Raw genomic sequence first — 12,650 nt, 5'->3', positions numbered from 1 at the left:
AGTTGTCTCCTCATCTTGTTATAATCACCTGCTTTGTAATTCCACATATATCTCTTGTTAACAGGAAATTCTGCATGTCTGGCAATCTCCCAAGTCAAGACTAAGTTCACTGATGCAACGAACAGATCCAGCACTCTTGAACTTGTATTCCCTCCGTTACATGTTGTCTTAAGTAATTATTTCTCAGCAGTTGTATAAATTTCATTTCCTTCCCAGCCTATGGCTATTCCTCCTTCTAATTTATGTTGCCATAGTTTAAATAATTACTTGCCCCTTTATTCATCATGTTAATATGCAAGTGTGGGTTATCTATATTCTCCCATATATCTCTTGGATGATAGCAGCAGCCTGTTAAATATTTAGCCCTGTTGGCCTCTATTTCACACCAGATAAACTCAAATGAACAGCCCTCTGAATCTCTGCTCCCCCTGATCCACTTTTACTCTTTTTGGCTTTAATTCTTCTGCTATCATTAGCAAAACCCCCCTCTCCCATCCTGTTCCTTCTGCTCTCTGAAAACATTGCATCTCTTGCATTCTGTTGGTGTGACCATATCATCCTCAGTCAACCGTGTCTCACTAATGTCTATATCTTTTGGCCAAGCTGTGCTAACCAATGACAAAAATTCCTCACTATTCATCAAATGAAGATATAACCCACAAATGCTCAAAGCTAACGCATAATATAGTTATAAACATGACTGACTTCAATGGCCATTTACATTGCTTTTCTTAGGCCTATTGGTGGGTGAAGAGAATGTTAAAGAGATATATGGATTTAGCTTTGGGCATCAGAAGACAGAAATGGTTTGTCTAATAGTGATGATTGTGTGTGGAAATGTAAATTGAAAGCAGAATGTGTGGAGAGAGAGAGAAACAGAACTTCTGAAGAAGGAGAAGGAAGGAAGGAATGAAGACTGAGTTGAAGAGGGTGAATGAAGATCTTGGGAAGGTAGAGAGATTGGCTACTGTGAGAGGAATGAGAGTAGGTGTAAGAGAACAGCATAAAGGAGCAAGAGAGAGAGGGGAGGGGGGGGAAGGTGAGAGAATGAGAGAGAGATGGAGGACAAGACGAGGAAGAAGGAGACAGAGAGAGAAATGAGAGCGAGATAGGAAGCCACAAAAGTCAGGGATACCAGTGAGAGAAGGATGAATGAATCTGTTCAGAGTATCATGTATGGAGATTCTGTGATTTAGGTTGTGCAGAATAGAATGCCGGGGGAGTGCTTACTTGATGAAATGATAGAGAGTGTGGTAATTGCAGTGAGTGGTGGGGCAGTGTAGAGGAGATGATACTAATGGTTGGGATGGATGACCTGAGAGGTAATGTGATTCATGTAGCATGAGATTTAGGGTTAGAGATAGTGCAGCAGAAATGCGTCCGAATTGCTCTATTATTAACAAAACAATTCGGACATTATCAATTTCTGCATTATCAATAGTACTGCATAATGATCGATAACGTGGAGTGGAGGAGAAGGGCAGTAATGATAAATGAGATGATAGTGACAATTTGCAGTTAAAGAGGTCTGGAATATGTGCATGCATGGAGTATGTTTGAGGATAGAAGAGAGCTGTATGCAAGAAATGCACATCCACATGTGCAATTTCCCCTTCCCTGTCTTGACACAGTTGCTTGTGCAGAAAACAAGTTTCTCCAAATGTCCGCATCCTTCTGCATTCAAACTTAATCCATCTCTTGCATACAGCTTTCTTCTATCCTCAAACATATTCCATGCAGCCATATATTCCAGACATCTTTTACTGCACATTGTCACTATCATCTCATTAGTCATTACTGCTCTTCTCCTCCACTCCACATTATTGATCATTATGCAATACTATAGACACATTTCTGCTGCACTATCTCTAACCTCAACCTCAAATCTCATGCTACATGAATCACTACCTTTCAGGTCATACATACCAACCATTAGTATCATCTCATCTATACTGCTCCCGCCCAAACTCACTGCAATTGCCACACCCTCTATCATTTCATCAGGCAAAGCACTCCTCCGGCACTCTATTCTGAACAACTAAAATCACAGAATCTCCATACATGATACTCTGAACAGATTCGTTCATCCTTCTCTCACTGGTATCCCTGACTTGTATGGCTTCCAATCTTGCTCTTTCTCTGTCTCCTGCCTCTTTCTCTCTCTATTCCTTTCTTCCACACTCTCTTGGCTTTCTGCAATTTACTCTCTTCCACCGTCTATCTCATTCTCTTGCTTTCCTCTCTCCCTTGCTCTCTGATGCCTTGCTTCTACACTTGACTTGCTATAATTTCATCTTGTCCTCCATCTCTCTCATTCTCTCACCTTCCTCTCTCTCTCTCTCTCTCTCTCTCTCTCTCTCTCTCTCTTGCCCCCTTATGCTGTTCTCTTACACCTACTCTCATTCCTCTCACAGTAGCCAATCTCTCTATCCTCCAAAGATCTCCATTCATCCTCTTCAACTCAGTCTTCATTCCTTCTGTCTCCTTCTTCAGAAGTTCTGTTTTTCTTTCTCCACACATTTTGCTTTCAATTTACATTCCCACACACAATCATGGATATCAGACAAACCATTTCTGTCTTCTAAACTGCCCAAAGCTTAAGTTTAATCCACACACACACACACACACACACACACACACACACACACATATATATATGTCTTGAACATTCTCTCCATTCTGTGTGAGTGAGTTTTCTGTAAACCAAGAAAGAAAGAGTACTATTGGGAATACTCGTAATTCAGGTATCTAGTAAAGACAGGCTATTATTATTTTATTCTTCCTTGATTCTGGATAGCTGCGGAGGTAGAGTAAGAAGTCTAATGTGGCTGAGCCACATGGCCAAATAGAGAACACAATATCAATATTTTTTAGCATAAATGGTTTGTGAATGACAGTATAGAGACTTCTTTTTCAAAACATTCCCTATAGAAATTAGCCAGAGGTGGAGAATACATGGCTATATCCTCTACCTGTTTTTACTGTATATGGTATCCTTCCTAAAAAAGTAGCTAGCATGAATTGCAAAATTGAAAAGATCAGTAATATTGGGGGCAGAAAGCATGCTTAAGCAAAGATAAGGTGTCAGAAAGCAGATATTGGAAAATAAAGAGCCATCCATTAAAGCTTGCTGTGATATTATTATTTAAAGCTAAATTTTGAATTAAAGATTTGAACTGAGTGGAATTTTTTTAATTATCATGGAGCATGAACAGTAAGTGGAGTTAAAGATTTAGCTAATTGTATGGATAACTTAAAATAACAAAATATTTCCTATAGAAATTGGCTAGAGGGGGAGAGTCCATGGCTGTATCCTCTACATGCTTATATGTGTAACCTTCCTAAAAAGAGACGAAGTCAGTAGCATCCACTGTAGGAAATTCATAAACCTTATTAGGTTTATGAATTTTAGGCAATCTATACATTTTGGGGGGGGGGAACTAAATGGTTTGAGTTTTTAGCTGTTTCAGGAGGCCAAGAAGCCTTTTTAATGTTCTTTTGGAGAATTTCTGGGATTATCCAGAGATTTATAAGTCATGCAGGATCTAATTAACACACTAATTTTCTGATTACAATCATTAGTACTGATGGCTACAGAAGCATTTGTCAGTTCTAGTGATTGTTATATTATTCTCTTTGTATAATTTACACAGAATATGGAACTGGCTGTCAAAGAGATTTCTTTTAGGTGGTGACACACTTGCATAAGGATGTCAGCTACATCAAGCCTGATGTTAATGGCAATCACAGGAGCCAAGTGGCAGATGCTGCATTCTATATACAACATGATGTCTAAAGATGGAACTTGACAAGGCATTACTGCAGTAATTGTGCCAAGGCTATAAGTGCTAATGGCTGCTTCAGTGAGTCCTTTTCATGAAAGGTGAATAACTTGAAGAGGCTGATTATGTGGTTGAGAAACACTTGAAAGACTTTTCTTAGAATCAGCGGAAGATTTAATCTGCTGATTCTAATCTTAATAAATATGGTTGTGTTAAACTTCCCAAGATTTGGGACACTTATATTCTTAGGCCTCCTTGCCTAACAGCTAAGGCTAGCCAACAGCCACAGAGGGTTCATTCAGGTTTTCAGTCTAGTTTTTTCCACTTTTTGTTTTGAGTGATTTTATGTGTGCACTTTTACAATTTTGGGACTATATCCCTGACAATGTCTCTGTGATAGAGAAGAAATATAGGATCTAATAAACTTGCATTTTATCATTCCTCGGTATTCATTCCAATAAACCTGTGCTATATTAATTCCAATAAACCTAATAATGAGTTTAATCCAGCACATAGATCCTCTGTAGTGCAACCAGAACGATGACGGTATGTTGTGTCCTTTGATTGGAAAAAGCCTAATTCGATTCTCATCATGACAGTAGGAATCTTTACATGAGATTTTTCAATTGAAGCTGAATTAGTCAATCTCATATGGAGGTAGCAGGGTTTTAACTCACGGAAACTCGGATTTTTCGTCCTGCATACACACAAATCAGCCTTTAGAACATGAAATTTACAGACAAAAAAAAAATACTAGTGGCAGTGAGCAGCAGATGGCATTGGTGTAGATAATGGCAGTAGAGGTTCGTGGAGTTGGTGGATGAAGTAGGGAGATAGGCAGTTGTAAAGTATGTGCCCTCTCTCGATGAGTCTTTGGACACTCCTTGGAGGTGTCACGAAATAATAAAAATAAATACTACACAGGAAGGAATTACTGAGCTAAATATTTTCAGTTGCATATAATATTGGTGAAATACAAGCAAATCATGCTTAATGAAAAATGTTCATTAAGCATGAGGTTCTGTGGTCATTACATAAATTTGGAGTCACAATTTACTAGTCCATGAAATGTTCATAAATACAAATTATTCATATCATGTTTTTCATAGAAAGTAGAGACTATCCTGTATTTCTGATTTTTGGTATTTCTGAATCCTGTTAATAATAATAAAAAATAATAATGAAAAAACTTACTAAATCATTCCTATACAAGGGCTCACAGACCCTTTCCAATCTATATAAATACTTCACATTATCTCTTGCTTCAATCCACAGCTGGGTGACTTTATTATCTAAAGTCGTATATTGCTAGGAAGAAACAAATGTTAAAAAAATACATTAGCTTTGATAAAAATATCCTAAAAAGTTTCTAAATGCAATACAAATGTTATTAAGCTTGTCTCCTAGGATTGAGAACATGCAATCCGAAATTGCATACTGAAATATTTTTAGGTTTGATTTAAACTGAGACTATAATGTAATTAATGTGTCTATGTAGGGATGACCGTGGCTCTCTTGCTGCAAACCTAACAATCTGGCAAAAGCACAAGTAATTTTGCTTGTGTGTGCCATTATGAGAGGGGGTAATAGGTGAAAAGGAATGTTCTTTTCATAATATATTAAAAAACAATAATTAAAGAGAATAATATATATGATTATTAGTTACTATACTTGATTTACTAAAAGATGTAAAGAGCAGCAAATATAAGGAAGAGAAAGTATCGGCTTGAATAAAAATACTTTCATTACTATAGATGTTGAAAGTTTTTTCACTTGGTTATACAATAAATTAAAGATGGCAAAAAAATATATACTTGGGCTCATCCTTTATCTAAATGTATGCAAACAAAGTTTGTGCATGAAGTAATTTCATTACTGGGCTACTTGTCTATAGAGGCTAATGATTTCACATCAAATACTTTAGAATCCCATAATGCAATGCACATATTCTTATGGACATGTATAATTCTATGTGTTATGGGAACAGCCATTACCCAGATGGGTTTCAACTTTTATTAAGTTCTCATCAGTGGGAGCCCAGAAGTTATAGCAAGGTTGAAGTACTGCAGAAGTCATATTTCCATAGAGTAGCCAAAAGGTGTCACACCTTATTGCTAAAATACTCTGGATTAGAGATAGATGTTGAAAGCTTTTTTACTTGATTATACTAGAAATTAAAGATGCCAAGAAATTATAGTCTTGGTTTCATCCTTTATCCAAGTAAGCAAACAAAGTTTGTGCGAGAAGTAATTTCATGTCTGGCCCTTCCCATAATGCATAGCATTATGCATGTAAGGATGTGCGCATTGCATTATGAGATTCTAAGGTAAATGATGTGAAGTCATTAGCCTCTATATACAAGTAGCCCAGTCGTGAAATTACTTCATGCACAAACTTTGTTTGCTTACATTTGGATAAAGGATAAGACCAACAATATAATTTCTTGGCATCTTTAGTTTATTTCGCTACTGTAAAATGGGTTATGAATAATTTATATCTATGATATTATATGTGTGCTTATGTTATAAGTATCTGGGGGGAGGTGAAGAATATGTGATCCTATAATCTCTATATTTTCGTATTTGCATTTATGATGGTCACAATTTAATAAATAAATAAATAAATAAAAATGATGAATAGATGAAAAGGAATTGATCTGCAAAATATAAACCACTAACTAATAAGAAACAGTGACTGTATACATTGCTAGCTCAGTAAATAACTACAGAGAGGAGGTTATCTTATGATCTAATAATGATGATCAGGTGATTCACTTGGTTGTGTCAAGAATAGATGTGGACTAACAGAGGAGCAAATCACTTGTATAATTTATTGTGCTTGCTATGTGTATTTCATCTTCTTTTTTTTTTTATAGATTTGACTTTATTTTCTGAGAATTCTTTTATTAATGAAAGTGTTTTTTTTTTTTTTTTTTTTTTTTTACATAGCAGTATTATCTGGTAACCTTCATGGATTCAACAATCTCATCATGGGATGCCCACTCAAACACAACATGTCTATCATAATGAGCTTTAAAGTTATTTACACCACTGCACTTACAAACGCACTCAGGCAATGTATTCCACTCATTAACAACTCTCAATGTAAAAAATGTACTCCATACATGGTTCTCCACCACATCTTTATACAACTTTCAGGGATGGCCTCTCATTCTTCCCATCATAAAATCCACTCTTTTTATAACTTCTTTTGTATTAATATGATAGAATCCCTTAACTGACTTGAAGGACTACCATATCCCCTCTTTTCCTCCTATCCACCAACCTCTTTAATCCATGTTCTCTCAAACAATTTTCATAATGAACACTCCAGGATCCTGATATCACTTTGGTTATTTGTCTTTGGACACTTTCCATTGTTTTCACATCACAATTAAAACTAGGTGACCAAATATAAGCATAATAGTTCATATGTAGTCTGGCTCATGCCTTATACAGATGCACTGTCACCTCTCTACATTTCAATCTACATATCAGCAATATGATGTGCAGGTTTTGCCATATATCCAATGTGCCCTAGAAACTTCATTTTTTTTATTTATAGAAACTTTATTCCATCAATCCAAGATCCCAAATCTCATCCACTTCCTAAAGTACAGCTCCACCAATACAGTATGTAGCCTTATATCTCTGTATCTTAAAGTGTAACACCTTGCATTTATTAACATTAAAATTGCAAACCCACTCATTTCCAAGCTAATAGTCTATTCAAATCTTCCTGTAAAGAATTAATATCAGCACTACTCCTGATAATTCTACCTTACTTGGCATCATTGGAAAACATTTGAAGAATCCCCAGTCAATCCACATGAAATATCATTAACAAATAAGTTACACAAAATGGGTTCAAGAACAGAACCCTGAGGCATGTCACTGGTCAAATTCCTTTTCTGAGACACAGCTCCATAATACACAACTTGCTGGTATCAGAGAGCCAATCTCCGATCCATCTAACCAACATATCTATTGCTATCCTCTGCAGCTTGTACACCAACTTATCATGTGGTAATCTATCGAATGCTTTTGCAAAGTCCAAGAATATCACTGCATGTGATTCTTCCTTATCCAACACATTCATTTCCTTCTTCTTCTTCTCTATTCCATCATCTATGTGGATGATGATGAGACCGAATGAACTCTTTCCACTTCTATCTGTCCTGGGAGAGTCCGAACAATTCTGTCCAGTTTGGTGTCGCTTGTTGTGATTTGGTTTTTAGGTACTTTTTTATTTTGTCTATCCATCTAATTCTGGGCCGCCCTTTGGATCTTTTACCTTCTATCGTTGTATTCAGGGCTTTAGATGGTAGTCTTTCTGTTCCCATGGCCAAACCATCGAGTCTTCTTTCTTGGATTTTGTCTATTATTGTTATTTCTTGTTTTAGTCGTTTCCTTATGTCTTTGTTTCTTAGTCGATCCAGCAGAGATACTCCAAGTAATCTTAGCCAACCCATTTCAGTAACTAATAATTTTTTCTCTTCAGCCTTTTTGAGATTCCAGCATTTACTTCCATATAGGAGTATTGGGAGGACCATTGTTTCATAGATTCTTACTTTTGCTACTTGTTTGATGTCTCTTGACTTCCATATTTTGTTAAGTCATCCAAAAGTCCAGAAGATTCCAGAGTCTTCATTGTTTAAGGCCTTATTGGTTGCTTCTTCCAGTGTAAGATTGAACAGGTCTGGTGAGAGATAGCATCCCTGTCTTACTTTGCTCTCTGTGTGGAACCAGTTGGTTAAGGTGTCCTCCATTCGTACTGCACTTTCAGATTTCTCATACAGATTCTTTATTATTCTTATGGTTTTGCTGGGAATTCCAAATCCTTCCATAGTTTTCCATAGTTCTCTTCTACGGATTGAATCAAATCCCTGATAAAAGTGTATGAAATTTATATAGCAACTTTGGTTGTACTCTAGTGTCTTTTCTATTAGCTGTCTTAAGGTGAACAGTCAATGAATTGTGCTTCGGCCTGGTCTGAAACCTGCTTGTTCTTCTCCTTGCCAATTCTATATATGGCTTAATTTGTTTTTGGAGTACTTTCATAAAAACCTTACTTGGAATACCGAGGAAGCTAATGCCTCCGTAATTATTGCATTCTGTTTTATCTCCTTTTTTTGTATATAGGAGTTATGACTGATTTGTTCCAATCAGTAGGCACTGCTTCATTTTTGTAGATCATTTCAAATAATGTTTTTAATGGTTCTAAAAGTTGTTCCTTTCCTGCTTTTGAGAATTCTGCATGTATTTGATCAATGCCAGGTGCTTTCCTAGTTTTGAGTTTTTCTATGCTGTGTGCTGTTATTTCTTTGGTAAAGATATTTGTTTCTTCTTCCATTTCAGTGGCTGGAATCGTAATATCCTGGGAACTGTTTTTATTATATAAATCTTTGAAGTATTCTTCCCATCTGGCCATTCATTTTGTTTTACTTTCAATTAGTTGTCCCTCTTTGTTTTTGATCATTATAATTTTTGTTGTCCATGTCTTACTAATTTGGTCTATTTGTTTATATAATCCATGAAGGTTATTTTCTTTTGATAGCTTTTCTGCCATTTTGCATTTTTTCTTCTACCAGTTATTCTTGTCTCTTTTAACTAGTTTTCTAATTTCTCTGGTTAATCTATTATATTCTTTTCTGTTATAGTTCTGTTTTAGTTTCATGCTTTTCTTTTGATCGCTTAACCTTTTTATTTCATTCAAGATCTGATCCTTTTTACTTTCTCTTTCTGTGTAACCTATTGTTTTTTCTGCCGAATTTAATATTATTTCCTTTAATTTGCACCAATGCTCTTCGATGTTTATATTCTGTTTTGGTAGTTCCTTAAGGTTTTTATCTAGTTCTAGTTGATATTTTCTTAGAATATTGTTGTCTTGTAGTTTTTTTTTTACATTCAGTCTCCTTTTGACTCTAAAAGTGCTTCCAGATTTTAACTTTATTCTTAGGTTTGCTAATACTAGCTTATGGTCTGATCCACAATCTGCAGAGAGGGATCTGCAATTTAGGACACTTGATTTCCATCTTTGGTTTACAATAATATAGTCTATCATATTCTTGGTCTGTCTGTCTGTCTGGTGATATCCATGTCCATTTTCTTTGGGTTTTTGATGTTTAAAGAGAGTGTTGGTTATTGTTAGTCTATTATTTGAGCAGACGTTTAGCAGTCTTTCGCCACGTTCATTGCTTTCTCCATACCCAAACTTTCCGTTTGGCCAGGTATCCCAGTCTTTGCCTACTTTTGCGCTTAAGTCCCCCATTACAATTAGGAGATCTTGACTTGATGTCTGCTGTACAGCTTTTTGCAAATCTATATAGAACTCCTCAATGTCTTCTTCTGATGATGTCGAAGTTGGTGAGTATACGTGAATAATTGTTAGTGATCTGATTGATGTTTTAAATCTTGCTTTAATTATCCTAGGTGAGATAGGATTGTAGGACAATAGAGTTTTGAGCCTTTGGTTTTAATATAAGTGCTACTCCTTCCTGGTGTTTTTTGTCCTCCCTGCCTGAAGTTAAGATTCTGTACTGTCCATGGTGGAATTCTCCTTTTCCAGTCCATCTGGTTTCGCAGAGTCCAATCACTTCCCATTGGTAGTTGTCTAATTCATGCAGTAGTATTTCCAATGCTCCTTCCTGGTGAAGAGTTCTTATATTCCATGTTCCTATGGTTGTTATGTTTTTCCTGTCTATTAGGTGATTTTTTGTTCCAATAGCATATTTTTTGCCTTCGCTATCTTGGTTCCCTAATAGTGGGCACGACCCTTGTTTGACTGGGCGATGGTCGAGCCAGCATGTATCTTTAGGTTGGTTAGAGTTCATTCGGTTTCAATGGTTAAGTTTTTGTCAAGTGTCAACCACCACTCCTTGACCTGAATTCAGCCACTTTTTTTAGTAGATAGTGGAAACTACAGTTTAAAAGGAAAGAGTCACCCCCTCGCCCTTGAGTTGCTCTAATAGCACTGGGGGAAAGGAGTAAGAAGTAAGAGAGAGTAGAGGGAAAGAAGAGTAGAAGACCAGTCTCCAGATATGATACACCAAGTGTATATTGTATGAAGTAAGATCAGGTCTAGCTCAGGTATCTCGGGTTTGCCATGCCCGTACTCACCAATGTGAGCCCCTGAGAGCACACATTCATCACCTTATCATAAAACATAAACAGATTGCAAAAACAAGACCTGCCCTTCACAAATCCATGCTGACCATTATAGAGAATATTATGCTTATCAAGCCAATCCTGTATTCTATTTCTAACCAATTTTCCAACACTTTGATCAGAATTGCAGATAAACAGACCAATCTATAACTGGAAACTTCTCTTGTGATAAGGTATTATTTTGCCTTCTTTCCACCTGTTAGAAACCTTCCCCACTGGAAGACTTTCATCAAATAATTATGACATATTACATACTTTTTGATATGTCATCCATTTCCCACAGCCTTATTAACATCTAATAAGGTAATCATTTGGTAATCTATCGAATAATTCTTGATAAGATAATTCTTGTCTCACCTTCTACATGTTGGGCAGCATTATTCACACCACTCTGATATACACCGATGAAGTGTTCATTAATTAATTTCACAATATCATTTGCTATGGTTACTCTGCTACCATAAGTATCCAGCATCATCAACCTGCCATAATCGTTTTTCCTCTTGCTTCCCACATAGCAGAAAAATTCCCTTCGACTGGCTTTGATCTGATTTTCCAATCTTCTCTTCCACATTAATTCTATTATTACCACTGCAAGCACTTATATTCAATTTCTGATTATTCTAGGTAACACCATTCTCATTTTGGAACATCCTAGACTTTCCTCATACTTCTGAAATACTATAATATATTACTTTTTATCATTTGATCTAATGCTGAATAAATCCTTAACATGTTTGGACACATACATAAAACAAATGTTACAACTTATCCACTGCGAAAAATTCCAGCAAAACCTCATTAGTGTCAATCTTCAAGTTGAGACCTTCCACGCTGCTGGTGTATGCCACTGCTGCCATTTCTGTAACATCATCCAGCACTTCCACATTAATCAAGATAACAACTGAAACAAATACTTTTAAAACAACATTGAATCATCGTATGTGGTACAATGATTATATCAAGTCTAGCTATCATACAAAAGCACTATAATGGCCAGCCTAGTTGGCTGAGTGGTTAGCATATCCGTTCTCCAGCCAAAAGGCTGCAGGTTCAAATCCTGCTATGGGCATGGATGTTTGTGATTGTCTGTGGAAATACTAGTAGTGATGGTCAGTAATAGATGGCACTGGTGTAGATCAGGGCTGTCCAAAACACGTCCCACAGGCCGCATGTAGCCCACTTTGGGTTTTGATTTTCACACGCAAAAAATCAAATAACAATTTGAATCGAATGTGTATTAGATATTTTAATTCTATCACTAATTGATAATCTCTACTTTGATAATTTTATTTGGTGTTTTTACATCACTATATACCCAATTTTTAAATATAATAAAAATAACAATTTCAAAAATAATTTTCAAATATTAGATGTGTCAAAGAAGAGTTCTTACACTTTTTTTTTTATACTAACAGAAGTGAAAAATGAGAAGATTTTTTTAAATCACTACCAACAGTGAAGTAACCGAAAATGAGCAACTTTGGACTCAAGATGTGCTCAATGCCCGAGAGCACATATCTTTGCAAAAGCACTTTTCCAACTCTGAAATCCCAGTCCTGAAAATAGTTCAGATGCAAACTTGTTTACTTGCACTTGAATAAAGGATTCAACCAAGTATATAATTGGTTGGTATCTTTAATTTATAGTATAACCAAATGGAAACACTTGGTTATACTATAACCTTTGCATTTGATAGATA

The 12,650-nt window shown here is 36.1% G+C and overlaps 1 protein-coding gene across 1 annotated transcript in view; it reads right to left on the bottom strand.

The window, feature by feature from the left end:
- Positions 1–12,650, bottom strand: part of LOC150095635 (dynein axonemal heavy chain 8-like) — a 2,108,518-nt gene that overhangs the window by 2,049,240 nt on the left and 46,628 nt on the right. Inside the window, exon 4 of the mRNA XM_090409931.1 lies at positions 4,977–5,090. Coding sequence (XP_090266057.1) covers positions 4,977–5,090 — 114 coding nt within the window. The remainder of the gene's footprint in view (positions 1–4,976; positions 5,091–12,650) is intronic.

The sequence above is a fragment of the Typopeltis vanoorti genome, chromosome 20 (genome assembly GCF_054136105.1).
Source record: "Typopeltis vanoorti isolate ZY-2024b chromosome 20, IOZ_Tvanoo_1.0, whole genome shotgun sequence".
Taxonomy (NCBI): Eukaryota; Metazoa; Arthropoda; class Arachnida; order Uropygi; family Thelyphonidae; genus Typopeltis; species Typopeltis vanoorti.
This window is presented reverse-complemented; position numbering and strand designations above follow the sequence as displayed.